Consider the following 23,579-nt stretch of genomic DNA (forward strand, 5'->3'; position numbering starts at 1 on the left):
ACAATTAAAGCAGAAATGTAATCCAGCGAGAATATTAAAACAATTATAATGTGCTTCACGATGATTCATACCATTTCGTCCCTGTCAATTTTAACCCTGGAGCAACTCGCAGCCTATTACACAGAATCAACGAACATGTATGTTATCTGCTAAAAAGGACAGGAAAAAAAATTAATTGCAACTCATCTACTTGAGTATTAAAAATAAATATTTCTTTTATTAAAAAGTTAAAACAAATTAACTATCTTGCATGCACATGAAACCGCAGACTGGAAGATAGATACCTGAGGCCGTGACATATGGATGAGCCGTTTAGCTACAAACGGACAAATAATTCCTGGAAATAAAAGTATCAGTTTTACGGAATTAATTGTACAAGGAATCTGATTCACATACTGTGGAAATTTTGTTCCAGCACAAACACAATTTCACAGGATTAAATTAATTGTGAACAAATTGACAAGGATAAATTCTACATTAAGGATGATTCTTGCGTGAATTATAATCCTCAAGGTAATATAATTGGATACCCCATATCACGGATCCCCTCTAGCATCGTTGAAGATACGCTCAGGCCGAGAACAGCTACACCAAATGTACAACTCTAAAAATTACTTTTCTTCTCTTTATTCCCCTGCCTAAAAGAATATCTATACTACATTGATTTTGCCTCAAGAATTATGGTATGAATAACCACAATCCACAAAAGCCAGCCATGCTGCAAACCCGTTTCCTACATGTTGTTGAATCAATCCCACACTCATCGTCGGTTCTACATCTGTGATCAGCATGTAAATCGGGGATATGGCAAGCACTCTCAATTTGCAGTGAGATGCTTCCTCCTGTGGTTGTTGCAGGACAAACTTGTTGAGACAAAGCACTTAGCCGAATTGCTTGATTTTCATTCTGCAACGTCATGAATGAAGAAACATTTAATAAGCTGAATAGTAGAAAATATTTGCAACAAACAAAGTTGCCTTCTTTGTGGTTTTCCATCTTCATTTTGCTTTTCAATATTCTAGTCTGTCATGCCATATCCAAACTTTCTTATAAGTGGAGTGTCGTATTTGGATGCTGTAATATGTCAGCATATAGAAATAATGTGTAGTCAACATTTATAATCAAAACAATTATTAATCACATATATGCTTCAAATAATATCCTAAGACAACATGCATACAATTATTACCTAAACTACCTGGAGAGTATCTAACATATTTATTTGATTAAGAGTGACTAATTAAGCCACTACATCTAATTTATTGATACTGAAATAATAAACCAATTATTTGGGGCTGAATATATGGATCTTTTCCCACCATTACTTTATTTGTGGCAATATTAATCCATTTATAGATAACTTAAAATATAAGAACTAAATAATATGTTTGATTCATTCTCTTATGATGCAATGTTTAGTCTAAACTTTCAGCTTGTTTGTAACGTGTATGTGCGCACACAATGCATGTACCTAAGAAGCTTGTGTGGAGACAATATCTAGCAAAGAGATCAATCACAAACAATACAATATAAAGATAATGAAAAAGAAATAAACAAATAGATCAGCAAAAAGGAAAGAAAGGAGGAAGAAAAGACCAGAAGCATGGAACACCTTTACTGAAGTCCAGTTAGCAGGAATGTAAGCCTCTGGAAGTTTCTCATGCCAGGAACCTCTGATTGGCAGAGGGTGACCCTCAGTAGTAAAGACATAGTTCTGACCAGCCAAGAATGAATCATCAAAGAGAAGATAAAGATATTTACACCTGACCATGAAAAAGTAAAAAGATTCAAGATATTTAATAGTTTTTTAGACAGAAATTAAATCAATCTTCGTATGGCTCACGTTTCAGAAAGAAAGAAACTATGCTGATGATCTTCTAGTTCCATGGTTGTAACATCTCTAACACTAGCAAAACCACCATCCACTCTAGTATAGTAATTGAGAGAATTAATTATTGTCTCACCAACTTCCATATACCAAGGATCTGTGGCAGTAGAATTAATTTGTCAACAATCCCAACAGCAGATAAATGATATATATATTTCAAATGTAAATTAACATTAGCATATCCTGGAAAACATAAGCAATTAGAATAGCAAAATATTCAAGGCACATATGTTTAACATAAACTTTACATGCATCACAATGATTAAGTACAACAAATATCCATAATCGGATTTTGTATAGAAAAATTTGCTATCAAAGTCACAGCTTATATGTATTTCTGGGGCTCCTACACGACTGACAACATATTATTGGTAAATCAAAGATAGCTTCCAAAAATTTAAGTATCAATTGTTCTTAGGTCCCTCATTACTGTTCATTTTATGGAGAAGAATTCAGCCATAGAGGTCCGCTTATGGATTTGCAGATGCCATGTCTTTAAGAGTGTCTAGAAGCCTAAGACACATCCATACTCAGACAAATGAATCATAATGTCTGCTAAAAATAAGGCCTTACATAATCATAGAAAACAAAACTACCAAAAATAAGTGATAAGTGAATAAGATCACAAATGTCTACAAAAATGGAATACCAATTAATATTGAGGATTTGTAACCTGGTTAAAGGGCCCTTGGGATATTATATATTTAAATACGCCAAGATTTTACCATATTTTCTGGCCTGAAAGAGCATTGCTTGCTAAGGGTGAGTAAGCAGAAAAAATTTATTGGAGATGGTGTATTATGTCATAATCACAAAGTGTCATAAAAAAAAGTTTCCATGACAAGTGATGCAAATTCATTGATCTGCTCAGAGATTTGCTTTTTCAACTGCTTTAGATCTTTCCGTGTTTCTTTAATCAACAGAGAAGCTGGCCATATATATGCAATGAACATAGACCAAACACAAGCACCAAGGTCTAGAAGCCACAAGAAGAACCAGATAGAGGAGGGTACAACACTTAATAGATGTTATGCAATCGTGACATTGAATTTAAATCAAAATATTGATATTATCAGTTGCTTGATAGTACTTTGTAGCATGGTATGCAATTTCGAATGGTACCGTCTGGTACGGGGGGTACGTGCTGGTCCGACGGCATACCGATACGTGGACTGCCCGCTACCGGACGGAACGTGCTATAGTGCTACACTGTAGCAGTGCTATAGTAGAGGAAGAAATATATAAAACCACTCGGTATGCCCTAGTGTACTGCTCATTACGCCCTGGTGTACCGCTCGGTACATGGTACCGTACCGTACCGAGCCAACCTCAAAACACCGGTATGGTACGGTATTGCATACCTTGTTTTATAGTAACTTATTATACATAATACATATGTATAAAGTATGGTTCGCCTTATTAGTCCATACCGGTGTACCAACCGATGGTTGGTACACTATGTACCGATGTATCGACACATGGTATGATGGGGTGTACTGATAGATCGGTAAGTACCGCCCATATTGATCCGCTATTGGATCGGTACATACCGCCCGTATCGAGCTATCACGGACTTAGCTGGTTTTGCCTAAGTTGTGCGGCACCCTTGCATGTCCATCCGTAAAAGGTCAATCTCCCTAAAACCTCTTATAGTCTCTTTAGGACCTGCAAAAGAGAAAACAGGTTATAGGAAGCGTTTAACTCGGGATCCACAAGTAGCCATTTCAACAAACACTTGATACGCAATGCAAATTACAAACGTAGACTTTGCAAACTTTGAATGATCGCACGCTAAATGGTCCAAGCAGTGATTTCAATAGGCGCTCGGGCGCTCGCCTAGGCACTCAGGCGCTCGCTTAGGCGCTCGGGCGAGGCAAGGCGAGGCCTGAGCACTTCACTTCATTTCTAGGCGGTGCGCTTCAACGAGGCGCCGCCTAGGCACTCGCCCGAGCCTAGGCGCCGGGCGCTTCGAGTGAGCGCCCGGGTTAAACTAGGCGACCGAACCAACATTTGAAGTCTGGTTCGGTCTCCGGTGCTTTAGTTGGTTCAATCGAACCAACTAAACCACCGATATCAGCCTTCCTCTCGCGACTTCCCAACCCTAACCCTGCTCGCCACTCCCGCTCTTATTGCCGCTGCTCATTGCTACCGCTACCGCTACCACTGTCGCCGCTCCCGCTGTTTGCTGCTACCGCTGCCACTATCGTCGCTCGCCGCTACCGCTGCCACTATTGCCTCTCCCGCTGCTCACTGCTACCGTTGTCGTTGCCATTGTCGTCGCTCGCCGCTCCCACTCCCGCTGCCGCTGCCACTATCGTCGCTCATCGCTCCCGCTCCTATTGCCGCTGCTTGCTGCTATCGCTGCCAATGTCGTCGCTCTGGCTTCCACTGCTGCTACCGTTGCTGCTGCCACTACTACTGTCGTTGCTTGCCGCTCCAGTTGCTCGCTGTTACCACTGCCACTGTCGTCGCTCGCCACTCTCGCTACCGTTGCTCTCAGTCAACAACCACGATCTTCCTCTTACTCACACTCTTCTCACTTTGTATAATGTTAACAGTATATTAACAGTATACTACTAACTGTATACTAGTAATAGTATTTTTATTTATTATATTAATAATATATTATTTTGATTTTAATACTGTTAATTTTTATTTATTTGAAATTATTGTTATTGTTTTGAATTTTGAGACTTTTTGTTAATGTGATATTGTAATTTTACAAGATTTCTTAATTTAATATCATACTTTTATTTAAATAATTATATTTATTAATTATATTATATATTTTTATATTTTAGCGCCTCGCTTAGCTCGAGCGAGCGCTCGGGCGTTTTTGGATCTTAACGCCTAGCACTTTTTAAATCACTGGGTCCAAGGTGGTCCACCGCGGCCAAAAGTCCCTACAAGTGCCCATATGATACTACTGCGAAACAAAGCAACGAACCAACCCTAGACACTACCCCAAAGGCGCATCTAATCGTGCCACCCGGGTAGCTCCTAGGTGTTGTGCTGACTGACATTCCGCACCACTTTGTGGAGCTAGAAAACCCCTAAAATGACTACTTAGATAGCTTTGTTTCTGAGCAATTTTGTCTCTATACGACGGCTGCACACAACCTGCGTTTACAAGCTTGAAACAACTACAAAAGCCAATCAAAATAGAGCTGTCAAGCCTACTGCAAACCCTCTACATGCTATGCAAAGCATGAATAAAATCGAAAGACACGGACATACATAAGCATTATATCGAACACCCTATTTATAGCTTTGTCCGTGATGGAGCGATACAACGTGGTACGACGAACCTTTGTTTAAAGGGTACAAAATTGGTGAACCCAATGTATGAGGCTCCCTGTTGATGTATGCAGCCCTTATCCCTTCAAGTGTATTAGCGCATAATGCATATAATAAAAAATTATATGTTTAAAGGGTATCGACCATGGTTCGTATTACCGATCCATACCGGTGTATCGATCAGCTATCGGTATGATACGTACCGAGCTGTACCGAGCGTACCGACACTCGGTACACCATAGTGTACTGATGTATCGCCCATACTGATCCTTTGTCAGACTAGTACATAATCGCCCATACCGAGCGGTATGCTTTAGTATGTCAAACCTTGGTATCAACGCATACAAGAATCCCTAATGATAAAAAAAATCAAAATTAAGATTACTATAGGGTGCTATAACCAACAAGAAACGAAGTTAGGGATCAATTAAAACAAAAAATAAAAATACGAACAAAAAAATGCAAAGAAAAACAATTGTCGTAACTGCTATAAGAAATAATTCAAACTATAATAGACCATTTAAAGATATATGCAAATGAAGCATCAGGGTAGAAATTAAGAAGAAAAAAATTAGAAATATAACAAAGGCAAACTATATAAACTATAGTAAACCAAAGAAAATCATAAAATGACATAAACACAATAATATTATCATTAGGAAGCAGATAGCAACATAAGCTAAAAAATGAGGTACTTCCATAAAGATTTCCCTAAGAGAGAAGGTAATTTGTGAAGGGGGAATTATTTTTAATATTTTATAGTCTAGATAAAGCAATTGGAACATAATAATGCATAAATGATAAGTGAACCACAATCTTACTATTAGCTGATATATAAATATAAATTCATATGAGGTTGACCTATACAATATTTTAAAAATTATTATATGAATGCTGCCAAATTTGAGTTTTTGGTGAGTCACCGTGGGTGTTGATATTTTCTCCTATATGGCTGAGGATTCAGACCTACTACAACCAAGCTTATATTCTGTTTTTTTGCTAAAAGATCACATGCATCAAGCCAGGAGTACTATTTTTTTTCACCAATATCAAGTGGACTTCTGCATGCATCTTTCCCTAGGGGCGTGGGGGGTGAAAGACTAGTAGAGGGTCGCATTAACTGTTTGAAGACCATAATGTAATGGGCCCCCAGTGATTGACCCAAAGTGTCTCAAATTATTTTATAAACAGTAAACATCCAAAGTTATTTAGTTCTGATGATAAAAACAAAGTCAAACAAGTGAAACCTCTAGTCGCTTGATAAAGGTAAAATGTAGACTCTGCAAGTTCAGGGCGCAATGGATAGTATTTCTCAGTTGGATGCAACATGCCATGGTCCAGAAGGTACCTGTAAAAAGAAAGATGTTAAGTTTTAAGATGTGTAGTAAATTTCTTTAAATAATACATTTATAACATACAGGAAGATATTTGCATAGAGAAACCAGATGAAAATTTAGATGTAAAGAGCATTTACAAAGTTACTGTTTTAATCTGTTATTTCAGCAGATTTTTGTATCATATAATAGATCAAAAATTATATAATTTAAGAAGATATAGAAGAATAAGTCCACAATTTTTTATTGCAATTTGCATAAGACAAGCAAAAGAAATAAATAAAAGCAAAGCTATGAAACATGGATGCTTACTGAATCCACAATGGTAGGTACTTTTATCTGATTCTGAAATAATTACAGAAAAAATAGGAATTTTTAGAATGATTTGGGATATTTTGTGGATAATTCTCGGAAGATTTTTTCCTTACATGATGTTTTAATTATAGACAATATGGACACAAGATTAGGTAGACTGTTGTATCAAGCATTCGATTATATTAATAAAATAAAAAATAATGATGATACTTCCATTATAATATGTTATTGGTATTCTTTGGACTCTCGAAGTATGTTACTTAGAAATTAATGTATTAGGGCTGCTAAGCATTATCTATCATGATATCCAACTAGATATTCTAACATTATTAAAAAAAAGATTTACCTTATGTGATATTAATATATAGCATATATTTTACTGTTGTATTTGTATGTCTTATCATTTTTTATATTTGTTTGTATATCTGAATCTTGTCATAAAGTCATGCCATAGTCATCCATACTTCCACACAAGTGAGGATATTGATATAATTTCATTATGCATCATGTTTTTTAATTGATTTCTGATTATTCCTGGCGATATTATCCTCTCATTATCAAAAAATGTATATAATTTGAACTGAAACTACTTATGCAATGAGTCCTAAAGGTGTCTGTACAATATTCTAATGATTTAAAGCTAAATCGACTCACTTTCTTACTAGTGATTACTATAAATTCATAATATCAGTCATAAAAAAACAAAAATGGGTGGACAAATATTAGCATGAATTTATATCTGCAGATACTGAATAGAACTCTTTATTTTTCAAACATGATGCAACTAAACAGAGATTACTGACAAAAGCAATCAAACTACTTTTTATCAAGAAGAAATTGATCGATAAAATTTATAAACTATAACACGCTGTACCTAAAAGGAAAATTCATTGTTTTGAAGATTTTGTGGATTAGTTTATGAGACCTCTTTTTTATGTTCCATTTCTTTCCCTTTCTTTATTTTTTCTTCTTTGGTCTGTTTATTACTTATTCAGATTTTTAATGAAATAGGATCAGTTGCTGTTCTCCTTTGTCTCAAAATAAAATATAAAATTGTATATTTTTTTGAAAGGACTGGTTCCATATTAGCTTCCAAGACAAAAGTCGGGAAGATATTACATCCAAAACCAAGGATTGAAATTTCGTACTATAGCAGAATTTCGAGATTCGCTCGGTATGGTACAATACTGTATACCGAGCAGTATATTTCGGTATACCACTCAGTATATATATATATATATATATATATATATAAAGTAAAAAAAAAAACCATTTTCGTCAAGGCGACGTCGCCTCTCTTTTCCTCGCAACGCCAAGGATTCTTCTCCCTACACGGATGAGAAGTCGCCGATAGACAAGAAGGGAGAGCGGCACAGGTACTCTTCTTCTCCCATTTCTTTCTTCCCCTTCTCCCTCTTCTTTCTTTTCCCTCGGTCATCGTCAATTTAAGACGATAACAAGGTAGAAACAACCCAATCAATGGTACCACCCGGTAGCGGGCGGTCCATGTACCGATCTGCTGGCAAACCAGTACCAGACGGTATTATTCGAAATTAAAAACCTTGTCCAAAACAATACTTCATCAAAGAGCAACTCTAAACTATATAGAAGTATCTGAACCACAGATAATTACTTCATTCAAAGAAGTCATAAAAATTGTCACTGAGGAATAACTCTTCTACTTGCTACTGGTCATGATATCATGATTTTTCATCATTTATGAGAAGTTTACTAGATTACTTGCCACAAGTCGATTTGAATCATTTAGCCTAGTAAATCTGTTTCATCCTCTCAAGCCTCTACCCAATGATCCATCTAGAATTTGAAAGAAAAGTGAGAAACTAATAAATCTATAAGAAAAAAACCTTAAACCTCTGAATCTGACAACCACATCCACAATCCTTCTATATTCTCTGAAGCATGTGCAAGTGATTGTCTCGTGGAGACTTCATAATGGTCTCTTGGATCTCAATCTTTATTAGGTGCCTGATATCATGTGGCTCTACAAACTAAAGTACATTATTTGATAGCAGGCTTGAAATATTCTCCTCCAGACAGTAAACAGCAAGAAAGTATCTTCACAAGTAAATTATCAAAGATTAAACAAGTTTGGAGGGAAATATTCCTCTTTAGTTATACATATAATTTCATGCAAGGTTAAATAAGAATCAAAGTGGTGATAGTTTGAAAATATGTGTATGTTTATAAGTTGACCAAAGAATATACCTTTCTGGTAGTACACCAAACTTGTCCCATACATAGAAAAACTCACGATGTGATGAATTGGCAGCAGCTACGTCCCCAACAAGAATCTGATGGCAATAATGCAACACAGGATTATATACGTTTGATTTCCTATGATCTTGTAACTTTCAAGGTCAAAATGAAAACCTGAAGACCAGGCCAGAAGGCTTGAAGGCTTGTAAGTTGCCAATATGTTGCTTTTCCTGTCCTCATATCAGCTTCGTGATACCTGACACAGTCAAAAGCTGGAATGTGTTATATCTGCAGGTGATACTACTAAATCCGAAACACAGAGTAATAGAAGTCAAGAACATAAGGATGTCTTCATGGAGACTATGATGACATGTTGAAGCAAATCCTAAGACAGACTGTTATTCTTTTTACAATAGGAACAAAACTAACTATCTAGAAACCTCTGACTTATTTGTGTGTATAATACATGCATGTATATGTGATTTAATCTTATACTTGATTTACTCTGTCTGGAGGATTGAGGCTTTGTTTCTTCCATTCTTATTAATAATCAATCCAAGTGGATCCAAACTGAAGATAAGATCATATACATGGTCAACCATATTGCATAAACCTATAAATTTCGAAGAATCTCATACCTATGCATCAAATGTGTGTGACAATTAGTATTTTAACAGCATAAAATATATTTTGATTTCACTAACAATCTAAACATGTCAAAACATGTTGGTTATTGCTATGCATGTCATCAGATCAAAATAAATGGTTTTGGACCTCATTTGAAATGGCATATTCTGGTATGCATGTCATCAGAGAAGAATCAATGGTTTAGAACCTCAATTGAAATGGCATAAAACATAGGCTAGTGTGCCACAAATATTTTTCACAATATTCATTTTGTATGGACATGATGAAAATACAAAAGATTCCGAAAAAAAATATTGGATTTCTAAGGTTTTCTAAATTCTAATAATGTAGATCATATTCAATGGAGCTATGCTTTAATTTGGAGGACCATGTTTTTAATGTTCAAATGACAGGATTGAGACCCCAATTCTTTATAACATATACTAAGCATAAATAAATACATATACATAATTGTTTGTCTCAAGGTTTTAAATATCATTAGTACAGGTCAGTACAAACCAATATTTACTGGTCGATAGCTGAGATTGTACATAAATCGCCTGGTCTAATTCAATACCAGGAATACCATCTGGTAAGGTCAACTTACCAGGCACACTGTCCAATAAAGTAAGGAGTAGTAAGTCTACCACCCAGTATCCAGAAGTAAAGTCTACCATCGGATACCAGAATATTCTTAGCTTTTTCTAAAAAGGATAAACTAGTGTGTGGGGTTCCCACCAATTTGAGATAGGATCTAGAGAGGGTCAGCATATGTAGCTTTATACACCATGATGCATTTTTAACTTTTTCTGAACCTTTCTTTTAATATGGGCCTTTCTCTTTTCTTTTGTCAATAGCTACTGAATTTGAGCCCTCCTCCCCTCTTCTTCTTTTAACAGCTACCAACAGTTGTTGATAGCTCCTCTCTCTCTCTTATAGCTTCTCCTCCTCTCAGTCTCCCCTCCATAGCAAACATCATCTTGTCTTTGCCTCCAGCCCCACCTCCATCACAGCAGCATCCTTGACCTCCAACCACACCTCCGCATCCACCCCCTTTCTGTTGTTGCCTCCTTGCGTTGCCATCGCCGCCTCTGCTGCTGCTGCCTCCCTATGCTGCCATCACCACTATTTCCTCAAATCATCCTCACCTCCTTACATCACCGTTTCCTCTACTTTCTCCTTATGTTGATGTTGCCATGATGCTTCCTCATATCGTTGCCTTATTCAGTGCATGTTGTTGTTAGGATCCCTTTATTTTCTGAGCTTTTGAATAATGTTTTGTTGAGTTTGTTTAGTTCGGTAAGAATCGGATAGGGGTTTATTTAATATTTATTTATTATTAAGAGTCCAAGTCCTGGTGGACCTTGGGTGGAACTCTATAAATAGGGACATAACTGTTTCTTTTCGGCAATCAATGAAATATTATTCCAGTCTTTTGACAAACCCTAGAAGGTCGATCACCTCGAAGTAATCAAGGAGGTCAATCCCCTTGAAGTCATCATCCCTTTTCTCCCTCTTCTTCTACGATAAAACTCTATGGGTCTTATCATTTGGTATCAAAGCAATGATCCTCGACGTTCTCGTTGTAATTTCTCACATAACTTCGTCGTAGCTATCATTATCTCAAAGAATAAATAAATAAATAAATTGAAGTCGGCAACCATGCACGCCAATCCTTCTCGACCGAGAAGGAACCCCCGCTTCCCCTTCTCCACCGCCACCGCTGCTTCCCGGCCAGCGACCACCCCCCTCGTCATCCCCCACGCCGACGCCGCTACTGTTTCCAGGCCAGCGAACCAGCCCCCTCGTCCATCCCAACCCTACTGTCGTAGCCCCCTCGTCAATCCCAGCCCTCAATGACCCTTGGTGACGCTGCTCCCAGTCGCGCCACCACCGCTGCCAGCCGCCATAGCCTTCTCCTCAACTGCTCATGATCCTTTGGCGTCGCCAGCGGCTCCTTCTATGATGCGACAGAAACAAAGCTCCCTCTGCTGTCACAGCCCCCTTGTCGATCCCAACCCTCAGCAACCCTTGGGGACGCTGCTCCCAACTGCGCCACCATCGCTACCAAGCGTCGCAGCCTTCTCCTCAACCGTTCGCGATCCTTCGGCGTCGCCAACAACTCCTTTTGCAATGCGATAGAAACATAGTACCCTCTGCTACCTAGTCGTCGATCCCTCTACTGCCGCAGCCGCTAGTTGCCACCACCGTCGCCGTTGCTTCCCAGCCAGCAACCACCGCCCCCCGCCTCCCAACTGCGACCCTTGCTACCTCCCCTTGGGTCGCAGCCGTAGCCACTAGATCCACCATCCTCTGCATCTTCTACCGCTCGACCATCCCCCCTCGTTCCACCGCAACCGCACGCAGCCTCCCAGCCCTTAACAACGCACCTCCCAGCCAATTGCAGCATGAGGGCAGCCACGCCCCATCCTGCTCAAGCGAGAAAGGGCCGCCACCGCTGTTCCCGGCCAGCGAACCGCTCCCCACGCCGACGCCGCCTCCTCGCAGCGACCGCAGCACTCTCACCCCACGCAGTGACAGAAACAGGGCAGCAACTTTTTTCTCGCAGCGACCGTAGCAAGCCTTTACGCTGCCCTTGGCGTCCGCTTCCTCAGCAGCTTCAAAACCAGAATTGAAAACCGGCTACAAGAAACCCTTAACAATTTCAAAAAGAGCCTATTGGAGAGCTTCAGCAAGTTTCAACAAGATGAAAGTTCAAATCTTATTTTGAACCGATCTGAAGACACGGGAAAAAGGAACCAAGAACAGGACACAAGCTACCCACGCATGAAGGTGGAATTTCCAAGATGGGAAGATGGAGATCCGACCAGTTGGATCTCTAGGGCAGAAAAATTTTTCCGTTTTCACAGAACCCCAAAAGAATCGAAGGTGGAAATAGCCTCAATCCAGCTAGATGGAGATGCAATCCAATGGTATGATTGGTACAAAACTTGCCATGGGGTTCCCTCATAGGAGCAATTCAAGAGATGACTTCTTATTCGCTTTGGAGCATCTGAATACGAGAATGTTGATGGGCAGCTCGCCAAAATTCGTCAGACTTTCATAGTGTTAGAATATCAGAGTAGATTTGAACGATTGTCAAATCAAGCCAGAGATTAGTCTGAATGACAATTGGTGGGTACATTTATCGAATGACTTAATCTAGATATCTAATGTGAAGTCAAAGCTCGCCAACCCCACACTATGACAACTACAATATCATTTGCACGTTTACATGAGGAAAAAATCAATAGAGAAAATCATCGAAACAAAAGTGACAACAAACAGATGATCAGTAAGCCACCCACCCCATCTATTCCCAACCGGAACACACCCAAAGACTAACCTGAGAAGAACTCAAGGAAAGATCAGTGAAGGGTTTGTGCTGGCATTGTGATGAAAAGTAGAGTAAGGAGCACCGATGTAAACAATGGCAACTTCTGATGATTGAACTAATTAGGGAGGATCCAAAAGCTAACAATGTGGACTCTGGTCATGAAGGTATAGATTCTGATGAAAATGTTGGACCTATCATACATACAGTGTATGCATTAGCCGGCTACTCTAACCCGCAAACTATGAAAGTTGAAGGAACTTTGGAACATCAGCATGTTACAGTTTTGATTGATACTGGTAGCATTAACAATTTTATGGACAGTAAGGTTGCTGACCGATTGACCTACCACATTGAAGGCTATAATAAATTCGAAATAAAGGTCGTTGTTGGACTAATTTTAACTTGTGATAGCAAATGTTCGAAGATAAAGTTGATTATACAGGGCCAAGAGTTGCTTGGGGACTTCTTTTGCTACCCTTGGAAGACTTCGAAGTGGTGTTTGGAATTGAATAGCTATCAACCCTGGGTGATGTTTCTTGAAATTTTTCTAAACTAATCATAAAGTTTTTTATTAATGGAAAGCTGGTGATCCTAAAGGGAAGACATGGAAGTAAGGTCACAACTGCCATTAGCCATCAGATGGAGAGGGTTCTTCAGAAGACTACAACGACTACTACACCGAAAGGCCGACCTATTGCTTACACTATCAAGAAGTGGAGATCGTACTTACTTGATCAACGGGTTGTGATGCGTCGTAGATACCCTGCAACTTAAGTGCTGAGAGAAAAACTCCCCGAGTTTGATGTTGCTCAACCTTGAGGACAAGACTGATTTGAAGGGGGAGGAATTGTTAGGATCCCTTTATTTTCTGAGCTTTTGAATAATGTTTTGTTGAGTTTGTTTAATTCGGTAAGAGTCGGATATGGGTTTATTTAATATTTATTTAATATTAAGAGTCTAAGTCCTAGTGAACTCTAGGTAGAACTCTATAAATAGGGATGTAACTGTTTCTTTTCGACAATCAATAAAATATTATTCTAGTCTTTGACAAACCCTAAGAGACCGATCTCCTCGAAGTGATCAAGGAGGCCGATGCCCTCGAAGTGATCATCCCTTTTCTCCCTCTTCTTCTACGATAAAACCCTAGGGGTCTTATTAGTTGTCGTCTCCTTATGTGAGTCCTCTTCTCTATCTATTTTGCAGGTACCAATTCATGCCATATCAAGTGTCAGCATATTCACTTGTATTGATATCATACTGATCCAACCACTAACAAATATATGTACAGACCCATATTTCAAACCTTGGTTTGTGTGAACACATATAAACGTATTTGTACATGTGTTTTAATGGGGCTCGAAATCAAGTCGAGCCTCTCCCATAAGCCGGGGATAGAGTCAAGGCTTATTTTATCCTAGAACAGCCTTTTTAACCATTTAGAGCCCAGATATGGGTCAGTTCAGCAAACTGCTTGGTACAGTACAACCGTCGAACCCAAAGAATATCCAACAGCATAAAAGCTCAATCCAGCTTACAAGTGATTTGTCCAATTTAATACAGCAATTCCTCAATCAAAGAATAACTACCACAAGGTTTTAGAGAATGAAAGGACTGTCCTTGGAAAATAGTGGACAGTTGAATCCTAGTTATAATACAAATAAATTATTAGTTACCCAAGTTATAAAAGAATAAATTATTATTTATACCAAGGATCGTCATTTCGGGTACCAAACCCATTTCGATGATTTGTCACACCGAGACATACCGACATACCAATCAGTACTAGTGTACCATGTGTCAGTACACCGATATGTACTGGTATTTCGGAAAGAGAAAAAAGGGAGAAGAGGAAGGGGTGGTGGAGGAACAGAGGAGGAAGGAGAAAGTAAGAAGGAAGAAGAGGAAGTAGTGAAGGCGGAAGAAGAAGGAAGAAGAAGGAAGAAGAAAAAGGAATAAGAAGGGTGGAGAAGGAAGTAGAGGTGGGAGCGTACCTAGGAAGAAGAAGGAACACGACGGCAACAACGTTGGTAGCATCGTCGCAAAGAAGTGCCGTCGTGAAACAGTGACATTGGCCTCAACGATGATGAAGTTGCAATGACGGAAATAGCATTGAACACAAGAATAGGGCTCGAGTTCATGAGCCCTAATTTCCATTTTAGGATTTTTTATTTTTTAATGTCGAGTTAGACGGGCCCCACCGATATTTTTTATTTTTTTAATTATTTTTATAGAACTGGACCGAGCCACTTGAAATGGGGGTAGTCCACATACCAGCCCATGCCCGAATTGATACATACCACCCGTTTCATACCATTTCAGGCGGTACAACAATCAATGATTTATACCAATAACAACAACACTTCCTCACAATATTTTCAAGCTACACTAAACTGTCAGAACATCAACGAACAATTTCTATTGGGCATCAACTTTCTAGCATTGAGTAATAATGTCTGTCTGAGAGTGTAGAGGATATCTTTTAAAAAAATGCAGCTTATAAGATATAAAAATACACTAAAAAGAATTGAAAATTGCAATTACAAAGTCAAGAAATTGTTGGTACTGCACCATGGGCCATGCCGGAAGTATTTCTGCACGGCAAGATAAGATGAATGAAACATGTCCCAGAACTCATCGTTTCCAAAAAGAATATAGGCTTTGATTAAATATTCATAAAATGAATCAACTCCTGCAAAAGTCATCAGAAAAGAAAAGAAATCATCAGCAAAATATTAAGCATAAGAACTTGATACAAATATTCTGAAGTGAAGCAATCACGCTACAGAATTCCAACCAAACAGATACATAGCAAAGCTGTTTAATAATCAATTTAATAATTCAATCTTTGTCATCAGCAGATCATAAAAACTTATTTATTGAAGTAAGAGAAAGTACCAGCGCCAACTCCAGATGAATACTCTATCCAGTCTCCAGTGACAACATCAAGAGTAGTACCTAAAAGGTTCAAAGGACTTCTCATGCTCCATAATTTACGAAGAGCACGAAGAGCAGCAGCTTGAAATCTAGGGTCACCAGTTAATCGTGATAATGCTCCCATTTCAAGAATAAGAGAACCTGAAGCTAGAAATAGTTTATTTACTTCTTTGAACATGAAGCTGAAACTTTCATCCACGATAACCTAAATTCAAGTCTCTTACCACACCCTGATGTGCTTGTTTCTGTTGTCTCATCTTCCATTACTCCATACTACAAATCGTGAAATTTTACAATGGCATGAGATAAAAGGAACTTAGCAATGTAATATGCATACATAACAATCGCTGAAACTGAAAACTTTCAACGTGACGCCCTTCAGCATTGTGACATGCAAAGTCTAATGTTTTGACCGTAATGGGTAATATGGACTGGTATTTACAATTCCCAGGGTTCTCAATTTTGATGTGTACCGCCCGGTATCAGCATTGTGACATGCAAAGTCTAATGTTTTGACCGTAATGGCCAATATGGACCGGTATTTACAAGTCCCAAGGTTCTCAATTTTGATGTGTACCGTCCGAGACGAGTGGTACATACCGATCTGAGAGGATACCGATATGCGGACCACCTTCTACCGAGCAATATTAGTGTTTTGACCGATACCGAGGCATACCGACCGATACCAAGGCATGCCAACCGGTACCACCCCGAATTTCTATCATTACCAAGGCGTACCAGTCGGTATGCCCTAGCGTGATAGGTGGAGGTATTTTTAAGGTTTTAAGATATACAATCGGTATGCCCTAGCGTACCAACGGTACATACTAGTACATATCATACTGAACAGAGCTTGGTACGCCGGTACGAACCGATATTCAAAACCCTAACCAATCCAATGTTCGATAGGCACACAAATCAGACAATTTTTCTTGATGTAGTCAGAAATGGAGCTTACTACCTAATACGCTCACCGAACTAGACTTATCGGTTATAAGCCAATCAGTAGAAGTTGTATCAGACAGTAAGTACCAGTACCAGATTTTTTAATTATTTCTGTTTTTACGGGGATAAAATTTATTTTTTCTCCTCTCTCTCTCTCTCTCTCCCCTCTGCTGCCTCCTCATCTCCTCCACCCCTTCTGCCACCTCCTCTTTTTTTCTCCTCCACCTCTTTATCATCCCCACCACACCACCTAATCTTCCTATTGGCACACCTCCTCTGCCTCTTATCTTTTTTCTCTGTCACAACCTCCCCTCTTCTCTCCCTCATTCAATTCTTCCCTCCATCTTTCAATACAAGAAAATAAATACAAGTATTGTATCAGTTCAACTAGGGACTGGTATGGATTCAGAACAAAACTTTAAACCCTGGTTTTGGTTAGTATTTATCCAAAATTCTAGAATAAGTTGCATCACTGTTAGATTGGTATCTCTTAATGCTGGTGGTACCTCTGTGTAACATCAACTTAACAAACTGATGTTAACAAATAATTTTTTTGTTTGACATGTCAGTGCTATAACAATGTTTGGCCCTTTTCAGAAGTTATCCTTTTCTTATCTCCAATCTGGTAACATGTGATACTTGCATAGCCTATAGGCCTGTTTCACCAACCAAAATCAAAGATGGACAAGTTTCAGGAGCAAATGCAGAAAGACAGTATCCTTGCACCAAACCACTCATTATCTAAATTTAGTAAGCAGTCCATGCTCCATGGTGAGACTTGAACCTTGGCATTCCATGAGAAAAGCTACAGACTTAATGAACTAAAATATCTGCAGAGTATTTTGTTGTATGCTCACCTTATATGTTATGTTCATCTGCTAATTTAAGTTGTAAAAAGCAGTATTGAATTAGTTTAAATGTAAATAACTATGTGTTTGATAGTTTGATGGTTGGTGTCATTTATAGTTCTAAGTTGTCTCAAAGACCATAATAAATGAGATCTTTGAATCTCTTGGTTTCCAACTGTTTGAACTTTGTTCATTTATTGCGAGTTAGTATTCAAAGGATGTTAACTAGAATATTATACAGCAAGCAGTGTACATATGTTCCTGTTCAGAACAATTTATAATTAAACTTTTAATGTCATTCCTAAAGAAAATATATTACATATATCAGGGAATGCAAAATCGACCTGTTTTGTACATTTCAGCCGGGTATTTACCAGTTTGACAGCCAACAAGGACACTGTCTGCCCCTATATATATATATATATATATATATATATATATATATATATATATATATATATATATATATATATATATTAACATGGGTTTTTAAGGCTTGTGACTACTGAGCCTCTGTGCCTGCTCATGAGTCCACACCGAAGCCTGATAACATCGTCCACTGCCTGCCGGTACTTCTTCCCCAAAAAAATCAAAAACTCACAACCCAATGGTATCACCGTATTATAGGATGTACCAGCATACCCACACACACACAGTACTTGACCGATATGGATACCTGAGATTGCATTCCTTGCCAATATATATCACCTATCTAGCCTTAAAAAATGATCCAAATTTGAAAATGAGGATAATTTAGGCTAACATGTGATAAACCTGCCATCAAATAACATTCTTCATTCTGCAGAACAGTTGTGGCAAAATAATGTCACATTTCTGGAATGAATCTAATAATTTGGCAACCTTATAAACTAGCCAGCGGGGTTATATTAGCAACATTAGAAAAACTTAAATGTTGTGAAGTGCTCGACAAATTTAGATGCGACGAACAAATATAAAATGAAGATACATTAGCTACATATGTTACCTTTAGATTAATCCACGCATATGGCAATCCAGTAGGAGTCTCAAATGCAGGTAAGAAGCGCTGACCTAAGTCTCTCGCCAAATCAAGTAACTGATTCTTGTACAAGCCATGTTCTAACCTGCTTTTAGAATCAGTTGCAAGAATATGAGCAGAAACAAGCCCCCCAAGAACTCTTATGTTGCACTACAGAAGTAATAAAAAATAGGGTTAAAAGCATTGGAACATCATCTACAAAATTTACTAGGAAGTACATAGCCATTCCTTTTAAAGGCCATTTTTTTTAAGTCTCCATGATATTCACCAATTTTAACCAACTAAATAAACCTTCCTCAGTTTCATACGATAAGTCAAAAGTAACTAAGAGGTATACCTCAAACAGGTTCACACGAGCATCCACATCAAATGTAAGGTTGTCAGAAAGCCAAAGAACTCCTCTTTCAAATTCTGTGTAGTTACCTAAGACAACGAGACTACAGAAAAAGGAGGATCATCATCTATTCAACTATTAAATAAAATTAAAGAAACAAACGAAGAAAAAGAATATGTGAACTTGACATCCTCCCAAGAGCAAAACCCAACTTTTACAATGAAAACAGAGCATATATCATGTGGATGCACAATCTTAATGCACATAAAAGCTCTTCTAATGTAACCACACATGAGCTATTCAAAGAATTCTGGCTTGTCTACTGTATCAGTTTTTGTACATATATGCACAGTCTTTTATTAGATCCAAATTTCAATCAAAATGATGCTCCAGTAATAATTGAATCTCAATTAAATGGAAAGTCATTAGGAAAACAGGTGAATAAGATCAGGAAAACTGGAGAGGAAACACCGAAAACTCAATAACTACATTTAGTATCACCAAATACAATTTTTGCTAGACCAAATAGATACCTTGACAATGATTCAACAAGTGTCAATGCCGATCCATTGTAATTCTGGGGCAAGCGTTCCAGCTAAAACAAGACAGATGAACAGGTGCTTGAGCAAACAGTTTATTTGGATATCACAACCGAGAAATGATACGACACATATCAGAATGTTACCACCTTTAAATTTCCAAGTTCACTGAGTGAGTCTGTGAAAGTTTTAGTGAGAGGCTTTAACTCATCATGCTGTAAAACAAGAAGATTGCAATTTAAAGTACTCCATATTTGATAAAGCAAAGACACCAAAACATATCAAAGAAAAATGGATAAAGAAATTGTCATATGGTTACAAAACTCACTGGAAATGCATGAACCATGTAGTTTTCATATGCATGGTAAAACCTGAAACGAAAACATCAAACAACATCAAAGAAAATGGATAAAGAAATTGTCATATGGCTATAACACTCACTGGAAATCATGTAGTTTTCATATGCATGGCAGTACCTAAAAGAAATTCATTGTCAGATAAAAATGACAAATTATGTTTTTTTATCGGTTGTAAGTAATGCTTTGTGAATCCAAGTATTGGCCAATTAAGAAACAACATATATAAAAAAAATTCTCTAGAAGATCATTGTTCGACCAGCGATACTTTATGGATTTGAGTGTTGGACAGTTAAAAATCAATATATACAAAAACTTTATGTCGTTGGAATAAGAATATTGAGATGACTATGTTGTGTTACTAGGAAAAATTTTTAAGAGAATTTTTTTCAAATGTGATCTCGATAAAGGATAAAATGAGATAAAATAAAGAATAATCATTTATAATAGTATGGACATGTGCTAATAAGGCCTATTAATGGCATGAGAAGAGATTGAGGAACCCTATTAGAAACTATAAATAAAGACTTAAATATTCTTAATCTAATTAAGAATACTACGTAGCCGACTCCAAATAATTGGGACATTATGGGATTGTTGTTCTTGTATCAGTTATAATCAATGCTTTAGTAATCAATTCAAGAAGTTCTAATAAAAGCAATCTCAACATGAGGATAGATGGTTGACCATTCATATTCAATTAAAATGAGATAAAGCATGAGCACAACAACTCTATCTTGAAGTTACAATGTATCACTTCATTAATAAGCAAATGATTATCGAATTTTAGAAGTATATTTGTGATAATTGTGAAAAGAAAAATACATACCTTGGGGGAAAAGAAAAGACAACTTCATCTTTGATATGATCATGACAGTGTAAAATATGCAATTTTCATAAACAACTGCATATTAACAAAGTTATGATTCGGAAGTACCCTACTTCCCTAGAATATCACTCAAGATTTTAAAACCCAATCGTACCGCCAGTACAACCAGTTTTTAACAGTCCAACAGTTGACCAGTACTCAGACTGGACAATCCCAGTACAATTCAGGACTAGTCTAACCGTCAAGTTGCTTACCATACTGGACTATGACATGGTAAGTTGACTTATACCCGGCTGTACCTAGCAATGAGCATGTTGCCTAGTTCTGGAACGGTTGCACCACTCTTCTTTCTCTTTTTTCTTCTCTTATTCCACTGCTCTGCTTCTCCTTGGCACTGTATCACAACCTCCTTCCCACCACCACCAACCCTCCTCCACCTCTTCCTGGCCATGTTGTTAAGTCATTGCCTCCTCTTGCTTAGCCTCCTCCTCTCTCTCTCTCTCTATATCTCCCTGCTTGCAGTGATCTGGTTGATACCAACTGGTATCAACTCGATACACTTGTATGGTATTGATACCCTACCAATCCGATTGCTTACATGTACCGGAAATGGGTGGAAATTTCAATCCCTAATATTAATATTAGACCAGAAAAAGCTGAAGTAGGACAAAAAGGTATACCATCAACATCTACAGATCCCTGCCACACCACCAAGTTCAATTGATGCCAAAAAAAACAACTGTCCTCCAGCCATCAGCATCATGTGGTACTAAATTTCTGTATCTTTCTTGCTAGAAGCACCTAATATCTGTCGTCAGTTGACTAAATAAGAGCAAGCTTAAGCAGTACAGTGAACTCTGTAGCGCAGTGCGGTGAAGAGGTACAGGGCGTAGGTCTTCCTTCTGCCACCATCTTTCAAGAACAAGGACTAAATCTACATAAACACGAAGAGGAGCTGAGATCTTACTGACACGGGGCCTAATACACGAGGATCTGTAACTTGTCATGAATGGATGAGCTAATTACATAAACTCATATAATTTGGACCCATCATTCTACAGCACCCTATCTAAATATTCATCTCATCGGACCAAATTACCGCCTTTTTTTATCTAAATCGAACAAATCAAACCTTTAATCCACGATTTAGAACGACGGCAAGTAAATCCCAATACCAGTTCACAATACTTGAATCGAACAAACGAAACCCCAAGGAACGGAGGCGAATTGACGATTCCACTCACATCTTCCGGACCTTCTCCCTCATGAAAACCTTCTTGGCGGATCCCAATCCGGCGGCCGGGGCGACGAATGCGGAGAGGAGCAGAAGGACCAGAAGAAGCCAACTGCGAGATGCCGCGGCAGATCCGGCGCCCGGCATGGCGACGGCCGATCGGCTCGAATCCGATAAAAGAAAACGGAATTCGACGACGACGCGGATCGATACGATGGATGCGGAAACGGATTCCTCCCGCTGACACCTGTCTTCGGTGGTTCTCCTCCAACAAATGGACAGCAAATGAGCGAACTCGGTGTCCGCTGCCGCAGGAGAGAGAGAGAGAGAGAGAGAGAGAGATGGAACCCGGGCCAATACCTATAAATCGATGTGAAAGAGGGAGAGAGAGAGACGAAGTTGGACGCCGTGGCAAGACATCTAAATCGATGCGACCGAACCCCTCATTGGGTTCGAATCGGACTCGTCGGCCTGGGCTACATCTCACAGACGGAGTCCGAGTCGAACACAAGCTAACTCAAGTGAAAGGGTTAGTGCTTCTAATTTGATTGACCTATTTGTTGGGCTCTTGAAGAAATCTCAATCGTTAGATTAAAATCCGACAATTATTAGCATAAGACGGTCTTATGTCCTTTAACTCTGCATCAACCGTCCAAACTATATATATATATATATATATATATATATATAAGATGATATTGTAATTGAGCTCATATCAAGCCAAATATGACGTAGTAGTCATACAGTGGAGTTGTCAAATATGACGAAATCATTTACGTTGCGGAAACGAACAATAAACAATTCGACTCCTGCTATAAAATAGAAATAGTTAATACCTCAACTCATTAGTATACTAAATCTAGAGTTCAAAATACATCACATGCAATAGACGCAAACTAATAGTAATAAACTCATTTATTGATATATATATATATATAATTATATTTATTTTCTTATTTTTTTAAATGAAATTTTATGGAGTGAACATTTGAAACTTTATCGAATTTGGCCACCCTCAACATCTTCATCTCAATTGTTTTTTGCACATTAAAACAAAAAATAATGTGAACGTGGATTTAATAACATAAGTGTAATAGAATAAAAAAACTTAATTTCCTTTAAAATAAATATTTTTAATAGAAATAATTAATTATCATTAAAAATATTTTTTTTTATCAAAAAACTTGTATTAGGTCATAAGGAGTGACTATGCATATTGTCCTCTACCTTTGAGAGTAATAGAACATAAAGCTTAAGAGAAAATCTTCCTACAAAAATAATTAATCTAGTTAAATCATGGATGATTTTTTAAGTAATCAACCACTCTATTTTCCTCTCAAGATATATGATTCATCAAGTCCTGACAAAAAATCTTATTAACAATATTTATGTAATAGTAAGAATTTGAATGAAGTAAAATCTAATTACTCTATTTAGATAGGTTCTAAGTGACACTAACAGACAATTTCGTGGGTGATCAAAAATCCCATCAACGCCCTCATCTTCTTGACTTATCCCGTCGATTGT

General features: G+C 38.0%; 1 protein-coding gene across 10 annotated transcripts; it reads right to left on the reverse strand.

Moving 5' to 3' along the window:
- Positions 1 to 404: 404 nt before the first annotated feature.
- On the reverse strand, positions 405 to 22,421 carry LOC135584215 (alpha-mannosidase I MNS5-like). 10 transcript variants are annotated; one of them, XM_065171170.1, is made up of 16 exons: positions 22,063 to 22,415; positions 19,962 to 20,004; positions 19,783 to 19,848; positions 19,628 to 19,689; positions 19,098 to 19,197; positions 18,728 to 18,910; positions 16,174 to 16,222; positions 16,049 to 16,096; positions 15,911 to 15,970; positions 15,557 to 15,704; positions 9,226 to 9,307; positions 9,061 to 9,146; positions 6,433 to 6,533; positions 1,844 to 1,985; positions 1,613 to 1,763; positions 405 to 906 (listed from the first exon to the last, which is right to left on the reverse strand). In XM_065171170.1, exons 1-16 carry the CDS (start codon positions 22,197 to 22,199, stop codon positions 679 to 681), a joined length of 1,686 nt encoding a protein of 561 aa, XP_065027242.1. In that variant the 5' UTR covers positions 22,200 to 22,415; the 3' UTR covers positions 405 to 678. The 10 variants fall into 10 exon arrangements, with proteins under 10 accessions (XP_065027242.1, XP_065027243.1, XP_065027239.1 ...); XM_065171171.1 differs by having other exon boundaries at positions 16,049 to 16,090; positions 22,063 to 22,414; XM_065171167.1 differs by having other exon boundaries at positions 15,911 to 16,096; positions 22,063 to 22,414.
- Between the last annotated feature and the right edge of the window lie 1,158 nt (positions 22,422 to 23,579).

This window comes from Musa acuminata, chromosome BXJ3-10 (assembly GCF_036884655.1).
Source record: "Musa acuminata AAA Group cultivar baxijiao chromosome BXJ3-10, Cavendish_Baxijiao_AAA, whole genome shotgun sequence".
Lineage (NCBI taxonomy): Eukaryota > Viridiplantae > Streptophyta > Magnoliopsida > Zingiberales > Musaceae > Musa > Musa acuminata.